Source organism: Pleurodeles waltl, chromosome 10 (genome assembly GCF_031143425.1).
Source record: "Pleurodeles waltl isolate 20211129_DDA chromosome 10, aPleWal1.hap1.20221129, whole genome shotgun sequence".
In the NCBI taxonomy this organism is placed as follows: Eukaryota; Metazoa; Chordata; class Amphibia; order Caudata; family Salamandridae; genus Pleurodeles; species Pleurodeles waltl.
The window spans coordinates 338,025,709-338,045,107 of NC_090449.1; the positions used below are offsets into that span (position 1 = coordinate 338,025,709).

The window sequence follows — 19,399 nt, forward strand, 5'->3', positions numbered from 1 at the left end:
GCAGTTGGAAAAAACACACACTTGGAGGTGGATCCACACTCTACCCTCAGAAAGTTCCCAGGACCTGAATTCCACAGCTCAAACTTTGCTACCACGACCAGCGTCTCCGGGTGCGGAGGTAGCCTTGGAGTTGTCAATCATGGGAGGTTCGTGCCAAAAATGCTTTGCCACTTAGTCAAAGTCACCTTCTTCAGGATGTAGGATCTCAGCAGTGGGGTCATTATCAAAGTTGGTCCCTATTGCTGGGAGTTGCTCTGAAGTCAGTGGTGTTTGGAAAAGGGCTGATTACCGGGCTGGCGATCGACAAGCCTTGGCAGAGGCAAAAATAATACAAGGGTACTTTATTGGCCGGAGGATGATAGGAGTGGTGTAGCAGCTGGAAACTTGATGTGTGCCTCACTACAACTCTCGGGGTTCAGGTCACCAATTTTCTTTGGACTCTCTCAAGAGGGACCCGACTGGTTGGGTTGCACTTCTTGTGAGACAGCACAACGATTCTTCTGCAGGTGACTGGTTCCACTAGTCAGGGGTGTCTGCTTCAGTAACTGGTGTCGACTGGAGTCCCTCTTGCTGGAAGCAATAAGCTTTTGCCACAGGCACACGTCGAACACAGAGTTACAGTATATGGTCTCATCAGGGCACTTAAGTGTACTATTTTTGCACTGAGTCCACAGTTCTGTTGTACGGGACGGCATCTTCTCTGTGCCTCTTCTCGATTCAAAGTCAGAACTGAGTTACTGGTGCCAGGGGTCCCCCTTAAATCCTAGTTTAGGGGGTATTAAGGGTGTGTGGGGGACAGTGGCCAATTGGCTAGTCTGCTCCTGAGCTGATGACTTCCTGTGGGAGTATGTCTCTTTTCTACCTAGAACCCACTAAATTAGGGTTTGACAAGATGGCGGAACCGTTCTTCAGCTGTACAAACCTGCTAGCCCCCCTAGAGGTTTGGCTAGTCTTTTGGCGGTGTACACCTCGTGAGTACTTAATTTTCCTGCATGTTAGCTTGGACAGGGCAGACACGGTCTTGTCCTCGAGTGTGGGACAAGAGATTATGTATTACTACCTTGATTACTGTAAACACAAGCCATTCTGGTAGGGAGGAGGTGTGACCTCCTTCTTGCCCCGGTCTTTTGTTTCCATGCTGGGGAAGTGCTAGCATGACCAGCAGGAAGGCAGACTCTTGTCTTGGTAGCAAACACTCAGGGAAGCCTGCTAAGGCATGAGAAAGCTGGCAAACTAGGAGGGCATCTTCTGAGGATGCCACATGGGTACATGCTATGTAATCCTGGGCACAAGAATCATATTCAGAGTTAAAAAGCATGGTGTTTGACATCAAACATGGGAGAATTTGGTTGGGCCATCATGGAGCTGGACATCTGTAGTTTTCCCGGGTGCCACCCTATGTTATACTATGGACCCTCAGTCATGTGCTGCAGCATTAACTTTTAAATGCTATCATAGGGCCATATATGCTTGTGCATATATATCCACACATAACACAGTGCACGCTTCCTCTCGGGCTATAGAAGGCCTGCCTTAGGGGTGACAGACCTGTGCTGTGGGCAATAAAGGGACTCTGCCTGCACCTGGTGTGGGCAGAGTAGAATACAAGCAGGCAAGCTGCTCATGCAGGCTGACATGGCAGCTCTACAGAATTTGCTTTTGCCAGGTCAAGCATCATGGCACAATCAGTGCTGCAACCCTGGTGAACCCTTTATCATCCCTTCCTGAGTACCACTGGTACCATTTACTAGGGTCTTACAGGGGTGGTAAAGTCCTTGCCAATTGGGGTTATCAGATCACAGTACAATTTAAGGGAATGAGCACTGGCACTGGGGTCTGATTCGTAGTGCAACATCAAGCAGCAAAAAATGGGGAGTGACAATCCAGAAAGGGCACTTTGCAACAAAAGATGAAACTGTAAATGATTTTGGCAGGATGAGTGGAAGGAGTCTTTTCATTCTTGCATGGAAACTGCAGCTATTTTAAAGGAGCCGGTGGGCTATTTCTTCCAACCAAAAAGACAAATGGTTTGGGGAGGGAAAGCAGAGAGTTGTTATGTGCAGGCTACTATGTCTGAGATGGTCCGTGGGTAGCCTTACAAAAGACAATAACTGTCTTGTCAGTGCACATTTGTCTCACTCAGTCAAGCACACATGCAATTAAGCTAAGGCCATATTCACACATAAACAGGTACCCAACGTATGTCCCAGAGACATTTTGTAGGGAAACAACATAATTTACCGGAGGGATAGTAGACGGCCCCAGTAGGACTTACCTCCATAGTGGTATAGGTATGAGAACCTGTAGCACTGACTATAGATATTGCTGTAGCCACTGTCACTCTCTGACAACCTAAGTAGAGATGGGGTAGTCACCCTTAATTGGAGGGGTGCACTTTGCTTGACCACTCAGTGTCAGTATTCCACTCTGGTATCTCACACATGAAAAATGAAAGAACCCTAGTATGCTTGCACTACTTTCGAGCATCCCTGTATGAGACACTGCACAGGGCTATCTAACAAAATCCAATGGCTGGGCAGCATATCTTTACAAAGCCAAGCAGAGAACCTTTACTTGACACCAACAACAGAGGTGATTGATTTGACTATAACAAAGGATACACTGTTACACAATCCCTCTTAAAAACAGAGCTCTGAGCTCAGAGTGGGTCCCAACCTTTTGGCTTCTGTGGACACCCACGTTATCATTACTGGAACCCTGGGACCCCCACTGAGTCATTACTGGAAGCCAGGGATCCAGGCTTAACACACTGTTGATGATTTGAAACGCAAAACAATGCACAAAAAAACATAAACAAGCATTCCATAAAACATATACACAAATGATAACCCATTAGATTTAATTTGCAAACAAATATAATAAAAAAAAATTAATAGGACAGTTGGAGCTTTTCTAAATTGAATTGAAGCCACATATAGTCCATTCTATATTCCGTTTGATGCACTTGCACTGCTCCCACCACTCAATCTGAGGATACTAAATGAATTTTTAGCGTCCAATTTCAAATTCCTTGACATTTACAGAACGTTTTCAAATGTTTAATTGTGCATTTAGCCACTTTATTAATCTATTAATAATAGTTAATTTTCCAAGCAGGCACAGACCCCCTATGGAGGCTTTGCAGACCCTCAGGTGTACCCGGACCACAGGTTGGGAAGCACTGCAATAGCTGTTATAGATTGTGTAGGAAAGTTTACTTTGATGTATTCTCTTCTGCAAATGTTAACAGTACAGGTTGGTATTTGGGCCCATCCTGAACATTGATATTCATACAAATCATACTTGTGAACTAGATTTGAAAAAACACTGAAAACAGAAATCAAAATATCTAAATTAGCCTACATTATATTATAGAGTGGCAGCAGCCACTCCTTAGTTATAGTTAGGATTCTGTCAGAAATTCCTCAGATGTTTGCTTCTTAATACCTTTGTCACTGTTTGATGAATCTCCAGGAAACTTTGTAGACCTATTCTTTCCTCATAGGTCGGTGATGCAAAGTTACATGGTGATTAGTTAAAGGGATGCAAAAACAAGGAAGGTCCCACAACAGGTTTTTCCACCAATGCAATTTCCATAGATTTTTAGATAGGCATAGCTACAAAATGGCAGAACGGATTTACATGAAATGTGGCAAGAATATAGCTTATGATGTGGAAAGGGTCCTTTTTGTTATTTGATCTGAATTGGTTTCAGTTGTTTTTAAGTAAAAAGGGACAAAAACGTGGTAATACATTAGGCCGCGGTATCCAGTGGTATACCATGGTACATAGCGATGATGAGACCTTTCCCTCATCTATCCCTCCTGGCTCACTCCAAACCTCAGTTTACTACTATGATCTCCCAAACAACCCTATTAAGTTCTTCCCTCCTGTTTCTTTACTTTGACTAATCCCAAACCTCATTTTACTACTATGATCTCCCTAATCCTCTTCTACAGACTCTTCCCTCCTCCATCTCTCCTTTATTCATCCCAAACCTCAATTTACTACTATGATCTTCCTACTCACACTTACTGGATTATTTCCTCTTTTGTCCCTATCCGTCCATTATTCTATTCAATCCAACTAACAGGTCACATGTTCACCTCTCAAATAACTCATAGTTCCCTATACTAATACATCACTAATTCTTTGGGCTACAGAGTAATGTGCTACTCACCAAAAAGCACTTTGATGCCTCCTCAGGTGTAGTAAGCGCTATATAAATACAATTAAAATGACTATATATATATGTATATACATATATATATATATGTCCACAAAAGCCACTGAAACTGCTCCTCCTCCGTGCAAGTGGCACACACACATTAATATATTAAACAATTGGCTCCGCACAACAACCAGTGGGAGAACTCTACGGATCCAGAAGGTATATTTATATGACGCAGCATAACGCGTTTCGGCTTCCATGCCTTTCTTAAATGCTTGTCCCACAAAAAGCATTCATGAACGGGTCTTTAAAAATATTTTATTTACGAGATGGTAATTAGCGAAGATGGACTTTACTTCAACTTGATTTGCCCAACTTGGAGTGCCAAAACCCATAAGTTTATTAGTTTAGCTGCTGTTTGGAAAGTTTTGGGGTGATTTGTTTAGTGGGGTGCGGGTCCCAAAACACTTTTTCCCCATGTTATGTCTGTGGGGATTTTGCAATTTTTTAACATGACTACAGTCCGAACCACTGAACGGCTTTACACAAAATTTGGCAGAAAAGTAGATCTTGATCCAGAAAGATCTCTTTTTGTTACTCGGTGTAAATCTGTTCAGTAGTTTCAGAGTAATTAAAGGAAATCAAATAAAGATATCTAGGGATGCGGATCCTTCATGGTTCTACCCGTGGGTATCTGCGGATCCCGAACTGCAATTCTGCGGATCCACCGGGGGGGGGGGGGGGGGGGAGGGGCTCAGAGCTACCCCCAGCGTAAATCCACGAACCCAAAGCAGACTTATAAATAAATACACCCATTCACACACAAAAATCCCCCTGCACACAGCCTAAGGCCATGCGTAGTGTGGATCTGGGTGCATGTTGAGGGGTTGGCCGCCGGGCGTGGCTGCAGTGGTTGTATTAACATACAGCAATTATTTATTACTTAATATTTTTTTTCAAACAGAAATTCACGAACAAAACCAAAGGTTACAGGGACTTTATAGTTAGGTTGATGTTTTACCAATAAAAAAACATAGGAATTCAGCAGTTATAGTTTTACTTCTAGTTAGACGTATCTGATGAAACTATAACTCATGCAGTTAAGTAACTTTAGGCCCCAAGTTATAGATTCTTAACAAAGTATAACTATAACTGCTGAATTTCTATGGTTTGTATGGATAAAATGTCCGTCAAACTAAGTATAAGATCCCTGTAACCTTTGGTTTTCTCAGTGGAAAAAAAAACACCTACACACTAAAGAAAGGAAGAAAAAAGCCATCTTACATATTCAGAATGTCATGTGAGTAAACCATGTCTGACAGCAATGTACATTTACACTTCTGACTCAAGCGGCACACAATAGGTAAACAATTAAGCTCACTCATTCTCCACTCTGTAAAAGGATAAGCATCAGTTCTCCTGCTAAAGTTTACACTTACTGACAGCAAAGACTCCTCTAATTTTGCTGTGAAGTTCTCTGGGGGCAAAATTCCAAGAGCTGGCCTGTTGATGAAGGCACTCTGCAAAACACAATTGAAAGGAAAAAACATGCAACTTAAAAATGTCCTTACCAAATGATTTATTCAAAACAAGTAAAAGTGCCCTTCACATAACTTTTTTAAGGTAATAGAATTGACAACAGCACATTACATTTTTTGAGTGTGTGGGTTTTGCTTTTGGAACCACACTGTACACAATAAGTAAGAAACATATCTGAAAGTCAGTTAACATTTTTGATTTGGCTACTACATTTATCGCAAAGATACAGGACTGTATTCTGGATCATGAAAAATATATTACTGACCATTGAAATTGTGCTCTTAGGATATACCTTTAAGGACGCTTCAGTTTAACCAGAATTAATATGATCCCCCACGTGACTCAAGTTGTGTAAGCTTTCAAGGCAGGAGGCTCTTAGTTTCTTACATGAAATCTAGACTATAACTTACTAATGCTGTGACTTACAGGCCATTTGGGACCCAACAGCATTCTCCAAGACAAAGTCACCTGACTATTCAAACGCTCCATTTCCAGCCACCACCTTATCTGCTTTGTTCTTACACATGCGTCTCAATCAAAGACGATGAAAGACATGAGTAGCTGTAGGAATAGAGAGGGAGCAAAAGGCTATCTGTGAAAATATTTTAACATTATTCCTCAATACAGTGAAAGCACAACCCATTCCAAGGAATATTATTTTTTTAGGAGGTGGCGGTGGGTCTCCATGAACACCTTTTCATAAACTAGTATGATAAACTGGTATGAAAAAAATAATTAGTCGGATTTAAAATGCAATTATCAAAACATATTGGCTAGAAATCCAAAATATTCATAGGCAGTTCTCAAAGGAAACTCCTTAAATATTTCAATAATCCTGGCAACCAGGTTAATGCCTGATTATTTCTCTTCATTTTACATCATGGGAGAGGTAAGCATGGTAAGGGTCCATAGAAATAGATGAGCGCAGAATAATACAATCCAGCTGATTAACTCTGGCCCTATACATATTGACATCCATTTTACATATACAAGATACATACATTGAATTTGTCATCAGCGCAGATCCCTGGAAGCAGATTTGCCATGCTTAGGTTTCATAAAGGGATGTTTAATATATATGGTACAAAGTAACCCCTGCTGTACAATATAAAGATATTTCCAGTCACTAAGGAGTTCCATGACCATGTAGAGGAAAAATGAAGAAGGCCGAGATACTCTATAAGGTTATGGAGTTGACTTCCAATAGCCTTTTTTATTTTGGATCAAATCTGTTTATTGGTATTTAACATACACAAACCATTTACAAAGCTCTGTATCAACCTCCAAATCGTTCGACTATCAATATATCATGGTGTCCCTTGCCACTCATGTTTAAATGCGGCCCAGCAGAGCCGCATCATTGACATAGGAAGACAACTTGCTCCATATATCTGCCCTCCCTTAAGGACTATAGTCGAAGCATACATAGTACGACAGACCGAATCATAGCAGAGCTAGAAACAGGAAACAAACACAACATAATACATAACCGTGCTTCCCCACACCAGCACCCCAGTGCCACCCGTCATCCCCTCCCCTCCATCCCATCATGCTTTCAAACTTCGGCCCCTGCCCCTCTCCACGCTCCACTGGTCCAGCCACACCCCTAAATATCTCGGGTCAGCCCCAGGACCTTTAAATATTCCGGGCACGTCACCTCATTAAATTCTGTGGACAAAATCTGGCGAAATGGTCTCCACAGTAAACAAATGTCTCCCACCCTATGCCTGGAGGCCAGAGTAAGTTTCTCCATTGCCAAAATGAACCACGGCTTCTGAAGCCAAAAAGTATACGTCAGCAGCTTGTCCGAGCCCCATAGGGTGAGGATCGTCTGGAGTGCAGCATTAAGGGCCAAGGCCATCTGCCGCCCTCTCGGCGAGTGAAGGGGGGAAAGTGAGGGGGTTGGGTAAACCCAATATAACATATGACAGCAATCTAGGAATCTCTGTCTGGAATACCTTATCGATGTCATCAGGATACTCTTCCAAAATCTCTGTAACTTGGGGCAATGCCAAAGTAGGTTTACAAGTGTGCCCGTGTTGCCGCACCCCCCTCCAGCAAAAGCCTGACTTAGAGGGGTCCCATGCATGCACCCTTGCTGGAGTATAGTACCAATAGGAAGCTACTTTATATGCCGTCTCTGTCCCCGCGGCATTGTACGCTGCATGATGTGTTCTATAGTGTATACTGTCCCATTCCTCCTCCGTTAGCTCCCTCCCCAGCTCCCTCCCCCATCTCCTCTGTCCCTTGGATTTAAGTGGCCGTTCCACCCCCTGCAAAAATCCATACAACTCAGATATCACCCACTTATCATCCTTCTTTGTCAGTACCCATTTCTCAAACGGAGTAAGCGGTCTATCCATCAAGGGCCTACTCGCCGGCAAGAGGGCCCAGTGCCGTACCTGATAATACATCAGCCTGTCTGCCTCTGTCAGCCCATACGTCTCTCTCATCTGGTCAAAAGGGATCACTCCGTCCTCATCAAATAAACTCCCCACCCTTTTGCAGCCTCTGTCGTACCAGCGGCGAAAGTTCTCCACCTGCAGACCTGGCGCAAAGTCAGGATTTGCACAAATCGGTGACATAGGAAACGGGAACGTCGTCAGGCCAAGCCTCCGCGCCACCATATCCCATACCCGAAGCATCACTCCCGTGATCGGGGAGGAGTAGTGCCCCGGAGCCCTATGCCTGCGCTGAAGCCAGGGCTCCTTCCAGATGTGGGACCCAGCCACCGCCTGGTCCATGAAGCACCAGTGCTTTTCAGTGAGCGGTCGACTCCATTCCAGCAGAAAGCGCAGATAAGCGGCCTGGAAATACCGCAGCAGACAGGGGACCGCCAGTCCCCCCTGGGACTATACAGGGCACTCCACGGAATCCGCGCCGGCTTCCCATCCCATATAAATTTCAAGATCGCTGACTGGAGGGTCGCTATGTTATGAGACGGCGGAGTCAGAGGAAATGCTTGAAACACGTACAGTATGCGTGGCAATACTGTCATCTTCACTGCGGAGACCCTGCCAAGCCAGGAGAGTTTCTGCTTCCCCCATCTCCCGGGATAATGTGGCATAGTTCAGGCTCGCTGTCTTCACGGCCGAGGTTGCCAGTTCAATACCCAGGTAAGGTGCCTGGGACGCTGACCAGATAAAGGGACAGTGAGCCCTCAAGCTCTCCTCATGTTCCGGAAGGGTAGACAAGTGTAGAGATGGTCATGCAGTGTTGATGGGTTAATGCTAGAATGCCATGAGCGTGAGGGGATTCTAGAATGGAGAGAGGAAGCTGGGAGTGAGAAAGGTGAAGGAGAGAAGGAGGAACTGCTGTCTGGTGTGCTGTACTTTGCTATGCTGGAGGTGCTGTACATACAACTGATGAAATAAAGGAAAGATGGAAATACACTACGTTTGAAGACTCATCTTTACATTGGCAACGAGGATGGGATGGAAGATGGAAGTCTGTTTACCCTCATTTCCAAAAAGAATATATGTCACGGATTTTGGTACTAACCTATTGGGTTGGCGTCACCAGAAAGATTTAGGGATAGTCCTAAATCCCAATGCTAAGGAACCTGTAATGGTAATGGAGAAAGAAAAAGTTAGTGAAATTGATGAAGATTGTCGCCATCCTTTAATTCATAAATATCCGCTAGTTTTTTCTGCAAGACTGGGGGTGTTGAAGGGATTTTCTCATAAAATAATTTTGAAGAGAGACGCTAAACCGGTTGTTCACAAGGTGCGTGGCATACCCAACTTAATGAGAGAACCGTTGAGGAATGAGTTAGATAAATTGTTGCGAGATGGCATTATTGAACCTATTGAATCCTCAGAATGGCTTGCTCCCATTGTTGTAGCACCTAAGGAAGGAGGGAAAATTCGCCTATGCATCGATCTTAGGGATTTGAACAAAAACATTTGGGTGGACAGGCAACCATTACCTAATATTTCCCAGATGTTGTCTGTAAAAGGGAAAGGATGCATTTTTAGTGTATTGGATATGTCATCAGCATATCATCAAATTAATTTACATGAAGAGTCTAGGCACTTGACATCCTTTATAACACCTCTGGGGGCATTCCGCTATAAGAGGATGCCTTTTGGATTAGCTTCTGCCTCAGCTGTTTTCCAAAGATTAATGGAGGAGATTTTCGGGGATTTGGGAAAAGTATTATGCTTCCAAGATGACATTTTGATCGTGGGTAATGACGAAAGGGAACACAACATCCTATTTGAAGAAGTAATGTCCAGATTAAAGGTAAAAGGCTTAACTGTCAAGGAGGAGAAGTGTCAAATTGGAAAATCTGAAGTAACCTATCTGGGACATTCTGTGAGTGGAAACGGTATTAGACCCAAGAAAAGTATTGTGGCTGCTATTGAGAAAGCACCAGAACCAAAAAACAAGGATGAACTAAGATCTTTTTTGGGTCTTGCGGAATACTGTGCCAAATTCATAAAGAATTTTACAGAGATGGTGGAACCCTTAAGGAGATTAATGAAGAAGGGAGTAGCATATGAGTGGACTGAGGACTGCAAAAATGCTTTTGAGAATGTAAAAGGATGTATTTTGAGTGCTCCTACCTTGGGTGTCTTTGATGTGACAGCAAAGACGTATGTGACTTCGGATGCGAGTAATGTTGGAGTGGGAGCGGTCTTGACACAAAGAAAGGATGGTAATGAGTATGTTGTTGGGTTTGCTTCAAGACGACTGCAGGGTGCGGAATTATCATATTCGGTAATTGAAAGGGAGGCCTTGGCTTGTTGCTGGGGAATCAATCATTTTAGGTTTTACTTGTGGGGAGTGCCTTTTAAATTAAAGACTGACCATAAGCCCTTGATTTATATTTTTAAAGGGGGGCGTGGTTTGGAAGGAAACATAACACCGCGAATTTCGAGATGGTTATTGTCTGTAATGGAATATAATTTTGATGTGGAATTCGTAAAAGGTAATAGAAATGTGGTGGCAGATTATTTATCTAGAATGCCTGTGGATGTGGGTGAGATTGTGAATGAAGTAGTTGAGGATTTTGTGGGCACCATCTTGGGTGAACTGGCTATAAACAAGGATGAGTGGGCAAATGCTAAAGCGAATGATTTGGTTATGAATAAGGTGGAAAATAAAATAATCAAAGGGTGGACATATGAAGATGAACAAGATAATGATGTGTCTTCTTACTATGGGATTAAGGACCAACTGAGTATACTGGAGGCAAAGGTATATAGAAGGAATCAAATTGTTCCTCCAGAGGGGGTTAGAAAGCACATTATTGACATAACACACCAGGGACATTTAGGATGTGGGGTGATGAAAAGGAAAATAAGACAATTGTTTTGGTGGCCTGGATTAGACAAACAAGTTGAAGAGACAGTGAAATATTGTGTACCTTGTGGTAATAGTGACAAAACAAAGATTCTAAGACAAACTCCTCTGGCTCCTATAAGTTTTCCGGGAGGACCTTGGGAAAAATTAGCTGTGGATTTCATTGGTCCCATCTACAAGTTAGGTACTAGAAGCAAATTTATTATTGTGCTAGTTGATTATCACTCAAAATAGTTGACCACGTGAACACAGCCAAAGTCATAGAATTCTTTGAGGAAGTTTTCTTGGAAGAAGGTATTCCAAAAACTATAGTGTCTGATAATGGAGTACAGTTTGTGTCGCATGATATGGTGGAATATTTTCGGAGGATGGGTATTAATCATGAGAGGGTTGCTCTCTTTCGACCACATGCCAATGGCCTGGTCGAAAGGGTGAATAGAGTGATAATGGATAATATACAGTTGTCCTTAGCAAATCATCTTTCTTGGAAAAAAGAGTTATGTAAGATGATGTGGACTTATCGCACAACTCCTCATTCAATCACTGGAGTGGCACCGTTTGTGTCACTGAAGGGGAGGATGCCTGGTGTGAAAGAATGCCCTGTGTGGTTGAAAACGGAAAGGAATGTAGAAGTGGACAGGAGCACAATAAGAAAAAACGTAGAAGAAATGCAAAGGAAAAATATCCAACAGTACAACAAAAGGATGAGGGTGAAATATACTCACATAGATAAAGGTGATTGGGTAGTGACAAGGAAAAGTGGAGTGCTGCTGAAGGGGGATAGTAAGTATTCTGCTCCTCAACTGGTGAAGGAAGTCAAACGAAATGTGGTAGTTTTGGAGGATGGTTCTTCCTGGAGTATGGGAAGTGTGTGCAAAATTCATCGTTGATATATTAGAATGTAATGTTTCTTGAATGCTGGTAATACCTTTAGTATAAGCTAATGTTTGTAGTTTTGACATATTTATATAAGTATTGTTTATTTATTTATCTCTTTGTTTTGTTATGCGTTGTATATCATATAGGGGGGAGAAGTGTAGAGATGGTCATGCAGTGTTGATGGGTTAATGCTAGAATGCCATGAGCGTGAGGGGATTCTAGAATGGAGAGAGGAAGCTGGGAGTGAGAAAGGTGAAGGAGAGAAGGAGGAACTGCTGTCTGGTGTGCTGTACTTTGCTATGCTGGAGGTGCTGTACATACAACTGATGAAATAAAGGAAAGATGGAAATACACTACGTTTGAAGACTCATCTTTACAACAAGCTTAGCACTTGTGACTTCTGCATATTCACCTGAAACACAGAGACCCTGCTGAACGCACTAAGGGCCTCCATAAGGGCCGGCAGCGAGACCATGGGCTCTGCTAGGGTAAGAATCATATCATCTGCATACAAACTAATGAGGTGGTGGTCTCCCCCAAATTTAATACCAGAGATAAGAGGGTTGTCGCGCAGGTGCTGGGCAAGAGGCTCCATATACAGTGCAAACAACAAGGGGGAAAGCGGACACCCCTGTTGCGTCTCCGACCAATTGGAAACAGCAAGGACAGCGTTCCATTGACACGGACAGCAGCCTTAGGCCCACGATAAATGCATTGAATCGAGCCCCTAAACACTGGACCTAGCCCAAAAAGCTCTAATTCCTGAAAAAGATAAGGCCAGTGGACCCTATCGAATGCCTTCTCTGCGTCAACGGAGAGGAGGAGCGCCTCTCTATGAGATCTGCTAGTTTTATCTATTAAATGTAGAAGTCGTTTTGTATTGTCTCCGCACTGTCGATGAGGTATAAAGCAAGCCTGATCCGGGTCTATAAGGCCAGGCATATAGGGATTAAGGCGATGTGCCAACATGCCGGTAAACAACTTGGCATTTATATTCAGAAGCGAAATAGGCCGATTTGAACCACATTCTTCCAGGTCCTTCCCGGGCTTATGAATGACCGTAATGGTGGCCTCCAACATGCGAGGCGTGAGAGCCCCAGACAACAGGAAGGAGTTAAAGAGCCGCGCCAGGAGCGGAGCCAGCTCAGGGCAAAACATTTTTTTTTTAAAGTGCTGTGAAGCCATCATCGCTGAGATAACCTCCTCGACTTTAATGGGCTGGTCTAAAGAAGACGCATCGCGCTCACAGAGCGGCGTAATATTACTATCTGCGAGAAAGGTGGCAGGGTCCACTTCATTCCCCGTATCCGCAGCATACAGCTCTCTATAATACTCAGCAAACACCTCAGACATTTGATCGTCCATTCGTACCTCACCGTTAGAAGGGGAGAGCACCATCTTTATAGCCGTGGCTGAGCGCTGCGCCCTCAGCTGATGTGCAAGGAGTTTCCCACATCTGTTGCTCCCTATAACATATTTATGTTTAAGCCGAACTATCACATACTGTGCCCTGTCCCAATCCAGCCGTTTTAACTGCTGACGGGCCTTCTCCAACTCCCTCCACACTCTAGGTGCACCGGTATGCTTATGGGAGCGTTCTAGCGCCGCCACTTTTTGCTCTAACACCGACCTCTGCTCTCTCCTCTCTTTATTGTCTTTGGCAGAAAGCGACAACACCTCTCCGTGGTTTACTGCTTTCAGTGCCTCCCACAGAATCTCCAAACTGGTTCTCCCATCATCATTGAATCTAAGGTAGTCTATGATCGCGCGTCACAACGTCTCCTCCGCCACCGACTCTGCAGTATGGTATCCCTAAACCGCCAACTCGGGGTCCCCACTCGTCCCACGTCAAGACAGGCCACCAACGTAATAGAGGCATGATCCGTCAGAGCCCGAGGCTCGATTGTAGTCTCTCTAATCCGGGAGGTGAACTCCAAGGAGGCCAAAAAGAGGTCTATACGGGTATACGTCTTGGAGGAAGCAGAATAAAACGTGTAATCCCAGAGCGTCGGATGTGCCTTCCTCCAGATGTCCTCCAGGTCACAATCAGCCAACCACTGTCGCCCCGCTATAGTCAATGCCCCGGTCTGCCCATATCGATGCCCAGACCGATCCAACTCATTGTCCATGACCAAATTGAAGCCCCCCCCTACCAAAATAGCCCTGTCCAGTGTAGTGAGCATTGGGGAGATGGCCTGCATCATGAAGATTTCTTGCTGCGTGTTAGGAGCATACAATGTGGCAATAGTAAAGAAGAATGCCCCGACAAGCACCCTAATGGCCAAGAACCTACCCTTTATCTCATGTATCTTGGCAACTACCTCCTCAGGAAAGGCCTTCGACAGAAGTATCGCCACCCCAGCGTGCTTTGTCGGAGCTGAGGACCAAAACTGCTGAGGAAACCACTTCGAGCGCATTTGATATGTATCCTTTAGCAATAAGTGCGTCTCCTGCAAAAGACAGATATGGCTCCCAGACCTTTCAAGGCCAGAAAGGATTGCCAACCTGTTAGCTGGACTATTGAGTCCCCGGACATTTAGGCTTAGACATTTAAGGGACATGTGGAGCTAAGCAGGTCGTGCAGTGTAGGTGGGGACCCCCACCCAGGGGCAGGAGACAAGTACAGCGCCGGGGCGGCTCACACAAATAGTGACAGTGAGCAATATCAGAGCACATGAAAATTTTGGGGGAAGCACACCAACACAAAACCACAGCACACAACAGGTGCATAAAACGTACAAGTCCTCTTACACACATCCCAAAAGAGGCCGGAGTCCTGACAGGGGTCATTAGGACCTCACGAGATCGTCACTTGGAAGCCAGCGACCCCACCACCCAAGCCCCTCTCAAGTAGTCTCAGAACTTATTCTGTAATGACCCCAGATCATTGTAGCGGTACTCGGATGTCCTCTGCTTAGGCACTGGTCCCAGCAGCTAAACTGCTCAGTACAGATTGTCTCTCCAGCGCTTGTTCCGTCGCGGAAGGCCTCGGTTGTTTCCTCTTCGTCTCCTGCCGTCGCCAACGTGGGCGGCCTTCGACAGTGGCCTCTTCGTGCAAGCCAACACTATGCTTCGTCTCCTCCATGTGCAGAATCTTGCACGCCTCCAGCACTGATTTCACCTGACGCAGCTGGTCCTCCCAGCGGAACACAAGGCGAAAGGGGTGGCCCCAGGAATAAGTCGTAGAATTCACCCGTAGGTGCTCCGTAATGGGCTTAAATTCCCGTCGCCTCTGCAAAGTCCTCAGCGAGAGGTCTTGAAATAGCTGGAGTGCGTGCACTCGGAACTGGACCTGAGAGAGATTTTGCGTTCCCTGCAGGATGCTTTCTTTAATTACGTAGTTATGCACACATGCTAGGATGTCAGGAGGGCGATCTCCAGTCCCCCCGGTCGACCCACTCTGTGATCCCGGTCCAGGGCAATCTCTTGTGTATCTTCTGAGCCCAGAATAGAGTGGAACAGTGCGGTAACGAACTCTCTAATGTCCTCCCCTTCCGCCCCGGTCGGGGCTCCCCTGATGAGTATGTTATGCCGCCTAGATCGGTTCTCCAAGTCCTCTACCGCGATCTACAGGAGTTCCTGTTGCTCACGTAGAAGTATGACCTCCTGTTGCATTTGTTCCACTTCTTCCCCCCGAAAGATCTCACTGTCCTCAACATTTGCCACCCGGTCTCATGAACGTGTCACCTCTCACTGGCAGCCTTCTCTCTCTATCCGCATTCGCTATGGTTCGATGAGATCGCCTACTCCTTTGCTCTCTTTCACTAGGGCCAAAACTGCGGGCACTCACTTTTATCCGGCTCCTCCAGGGCCCAGCCTCGCTAGGCAGCATGCGCTCAGGCCCGTCCCAGCCAATCTCACCGCAGGCCGACTGTCCTGCTGATTCGAGGGCCCACGCAAATCCCCGTATACCTCGGGGCCCTCTCACCCTGGGGTCCAGGGGCGGACCAGTCACACCCCACTGCCACCTCCGCTCCTCACGGGGTCCCCCCTGCCACCTCCCGGCTGTTAAATGGCTGCTCTGGCCTCAGGAGGCCAAAACACACGGTCACAACCCGGGATCGTCGCCGTCAGCTGCTCGGCCTCGCACTCCTCCGAGCCCAGCCTGGCTCCTCCTTCCGCTGCCACCCGCTAGGCCGCTCCGCGCGGCCGGCACCACCAGCTTCCGCACCCACCGATAGTGAGCGCGGCTCAGGCCCAAGAGGCCCCTCCGCAGCGGCCCCCGTGCCCTCGAGCTTCCGCCCGGTCTCTCCTTCGGGCACCCGCGCCTTCCTGTCGCTCCCCTATTCTCATGGGAGCCCTTATTAATGGTGATCCAGGGTCGCCACGCTGCTAAAAGGGGCCAGGGCGGCAGAGCTCGCGAAGACGCATCCGCTCACGCCGCCATCTTGGCCATGCCCCCAATAGCCTTTTGCTGTATGGCAGGGGGTACTTTATTCCTTTTCATACATAATCATAAAAGAACACTTAAATCCTTGGTGCGTAGCTATTACACATGAAAAAGGGAGAATGTTTGCAAACCTGAAGAATAAAAATAGAATATCTAATGCAAATTAAACATATAAAAAAAGCTGACAGATCTTTATTGGAAAAATATTTAACAATCAGTTTAATTCAGCTCGGAATTTGTAGAAACAGGCGGAAAGATTCTAACTTCTCTATAATTACCTAATGAGTGCAATAAATAAACATGTTGCTATAAATATCTATTCTCTCCTTCTCGCTGTACAGCTAAAAAACAAGGAGAAGAATGAAAAGCAACATTTTGTTTTTGCTCTTTAAATGGCTGCTTTAATTATGCTCCATAACCTGACCTGCCTTCCCCCTCGGCTGCTGGCCCTGGCAGCAGGCACTGCGATATCAGAACTCACATGCAAAAAGTTATTACAGTTGAGCAGCTAGGTCATTTCTTTATAATGGGTGATTGGGTGCCTCACAAGTCGCCTAGTATAAAGAAATTCGTTCTTAGTATGGCCACAGTAGAAATCCTGATTAGGACAGTCAGCGACATAAGATCAGAAGTCCCAGATGTAGATACAACATAAATTCTGGGACAAAACACATAAAAAAGGTAAGTTAGGGCATCACCACTGTATTACCATGTCAATCATGTCAGAACAATAAAAGGCAGTATAGTGGTCACTATCAAGGCCTTTCGCCATAACATGAAAGGTCATGTATGTGATCCAGCTTCAAGGTGAACTGCATCATGAAAATGACAGCCAGAAGTGGCACCTTTCTATATTTGTGACATAAAAAATAACATCAGGTGAGCAGCACAACACCAGAAGCCAGGGCACTGCCATATTGAAGACAAAAAAACTCCAGAAAAGAGAAAACCAGAAGGCAAGTGTTCTCCACCAACGCTTCCAGGATCTGCTACAAAACCATCAACAACATCATAACTTCCCCAACCCTTCTGCAATTTAGAAAGAAGAGGGAGGCCCAACTCCTTAGAGAATACTATATCTCCTCACAATAGCGTTCATCACCCATGAACATCCTGCTTCATTGTATATTCCACGGTATCGAAAATCAGGGCTGCCTCCTTTGTTCAGAGCTCAGTTGTTCCCTGGTTGGGTTCACACTTTAGAAATACGTGCACATTTACATAGAGCACCCCCTTTCATAAATGGGGCCAAGAGCATATCTTGAGGATCTCTGAACAGTTTTAGGTTTATTGCCCAGTTGGATGTCGTATTAAAAAACCTAAGTACATAAGAATATTGGAATTCCATTAACTCAAAACAGTTTTGATGGCAATTAAGGCACAATGGTTAATTGCTTGTTCGTGGAAATTCTCACAGGGAGCATTTAGCCACCAGTTTCCTTATTTATTACATATGTTTCCTTTCAACGCCCTACTAGTTGGAGGGCTGCCCAGGATCCGAAGGAATTTGAAAGCTAGATAAAGACAGATGTATTAATTACTCCTTTTTACAGGTTTTAATTAATTATATTCACCAACATCAACAGTGGATTTCTGACATAAAGTTGAATAGATTTAAACTACTACTTTAATCAACAACAGTCTCTCATTCCTTTCAACCACGTCTCAAACAAAACAGGCTTCAAGTAGCTCACAGAGCTGAACGAATTAAGCCTTCCATAAACATTAATGCTCTCCAAAGTAGTGGACTGCAACATTGGAGTCAGTCAACCCAAATCCACTATGAAATGTATCCTCAGCAGCACACTCAACTCAAGAGGATGCAAAGATATGATGACATCACACCCACTATGTGTCAGCCGTGCATTGGCTAATGCTCGCGTCTCAAATAGAAGAACTGCTCACCTAAATGTCAGCTTGCTCAAAGCTCCAGCTATACCTAGTTGGAAAAGCTAACCACCTCAAGAATCAAGACATCTCCAGACTTGAAATTCTAGAAGGAAATGTCAAGAAGACAACAAAATGTAGGAATGCAAAGACCAGGAAACAGGCTTTCCAAATATTTAGAACACGGATCTGACCAAAAGTCCTTCAGCTTGTCAGGCTGACCCTATCCATTCTACTGTTTAAAAATATGATAAAGACTCTTCTCTTCACAGATCATCTCATCGGTCATTCTTAAAAAAAACTAAACTCTTCTGGCTGTAATCCGCAAATTCAGAAAGCCCCCTTTCACATCCCTCCTTTACATTGTACATAATCCTGACCTATTCCCTAAACTCACTACAAGACCAAGATAGTTCTGCATCCTGTGTCTATGGTTAGCACCCTCTGGTTTCCCAGAGATATTCAAGTACTAACCATAAATAGTGATACTTTTTGTGATGCTATTGAGTGGTGTCAGCTCCCCAATTGCATCTCCCAAACAATTGTTCACACATTCAAGTGATGCACATATAACTTGAGTAGTGTCCGGAATCAGCTGTACATTTCCCTAAATCATAGAAACACAAATTGATAGGAAACAGTCCCCTGGCTCACCTGATTGCTCCCAGTGCCAAGGTGTCAGTATCTTCAGAATGATTTTGGTTGCACAAAGTGACCTCTGCCTCGAGTGATTCGTTACATACCACCCTCATGTCAGTGTGGGTCCCCTTGACTCTAACCATCTCTTGGCTCAAGATAGTCATAGGCTGCCAACCCCAGAGTATATAACCAAAATCTCATTGGATTCCCATTGCGTTCTAATCACAAAATACACGGAGGCGACTCTGTGTTAGCTTACACAGATACACAAGGAACTTCCTGAAGGTGGCACGTTGACTGTGGCTTGGAGAAAACTCACAGTGTATGCATTTGTGAAGGAGTGTTATCCATAAAAGCACAATGTGCACTCAGAAATGCACTTTTCATGAACATAATGTACATAATAAATGCAAATATTATGCACATAATTTCCAGGGCAGTGCCAGAGTAGTGGCTGAAGACATACAATACAAATGTGGAAATGTCTTGCGCATGCTGCTCTTATCTCTGAACCTACCTTACACGTATATGGACTTACCATAACTTGTGCCAAAAACTTCAGCTGTCCATGGCTGTATTATGAACAT

At 44.8% G+C, this 19,399-nt stretch overlaps 1 protein-coding gene across 3 annotated transcripts in view; it reads right to left on the minus strand.

Annotated features, from left to right (window-relative positions):
• ABAT (4-aminobutyrate aminotransferase) overlaps positions 1-19,399 on the minus strand; it is a 718,549-nt gene that overhangs the window by 133,996 nt on the left and 565,154 nt on the right. For all 3 annotated transcript variants that reach the window (XM_069210537.1, XM_069210534.1, XM_069210535.1), the window contains exon 7: positions 5,611-5,691. In XM_069210537.1, coding sequence (XP_069066638.1) covers positions 5,611-5,691 — 81 coding nt within the window. The remainder of the gene's footprint in view (positions 1-5,610; positions 5,692-19,399) is intronic.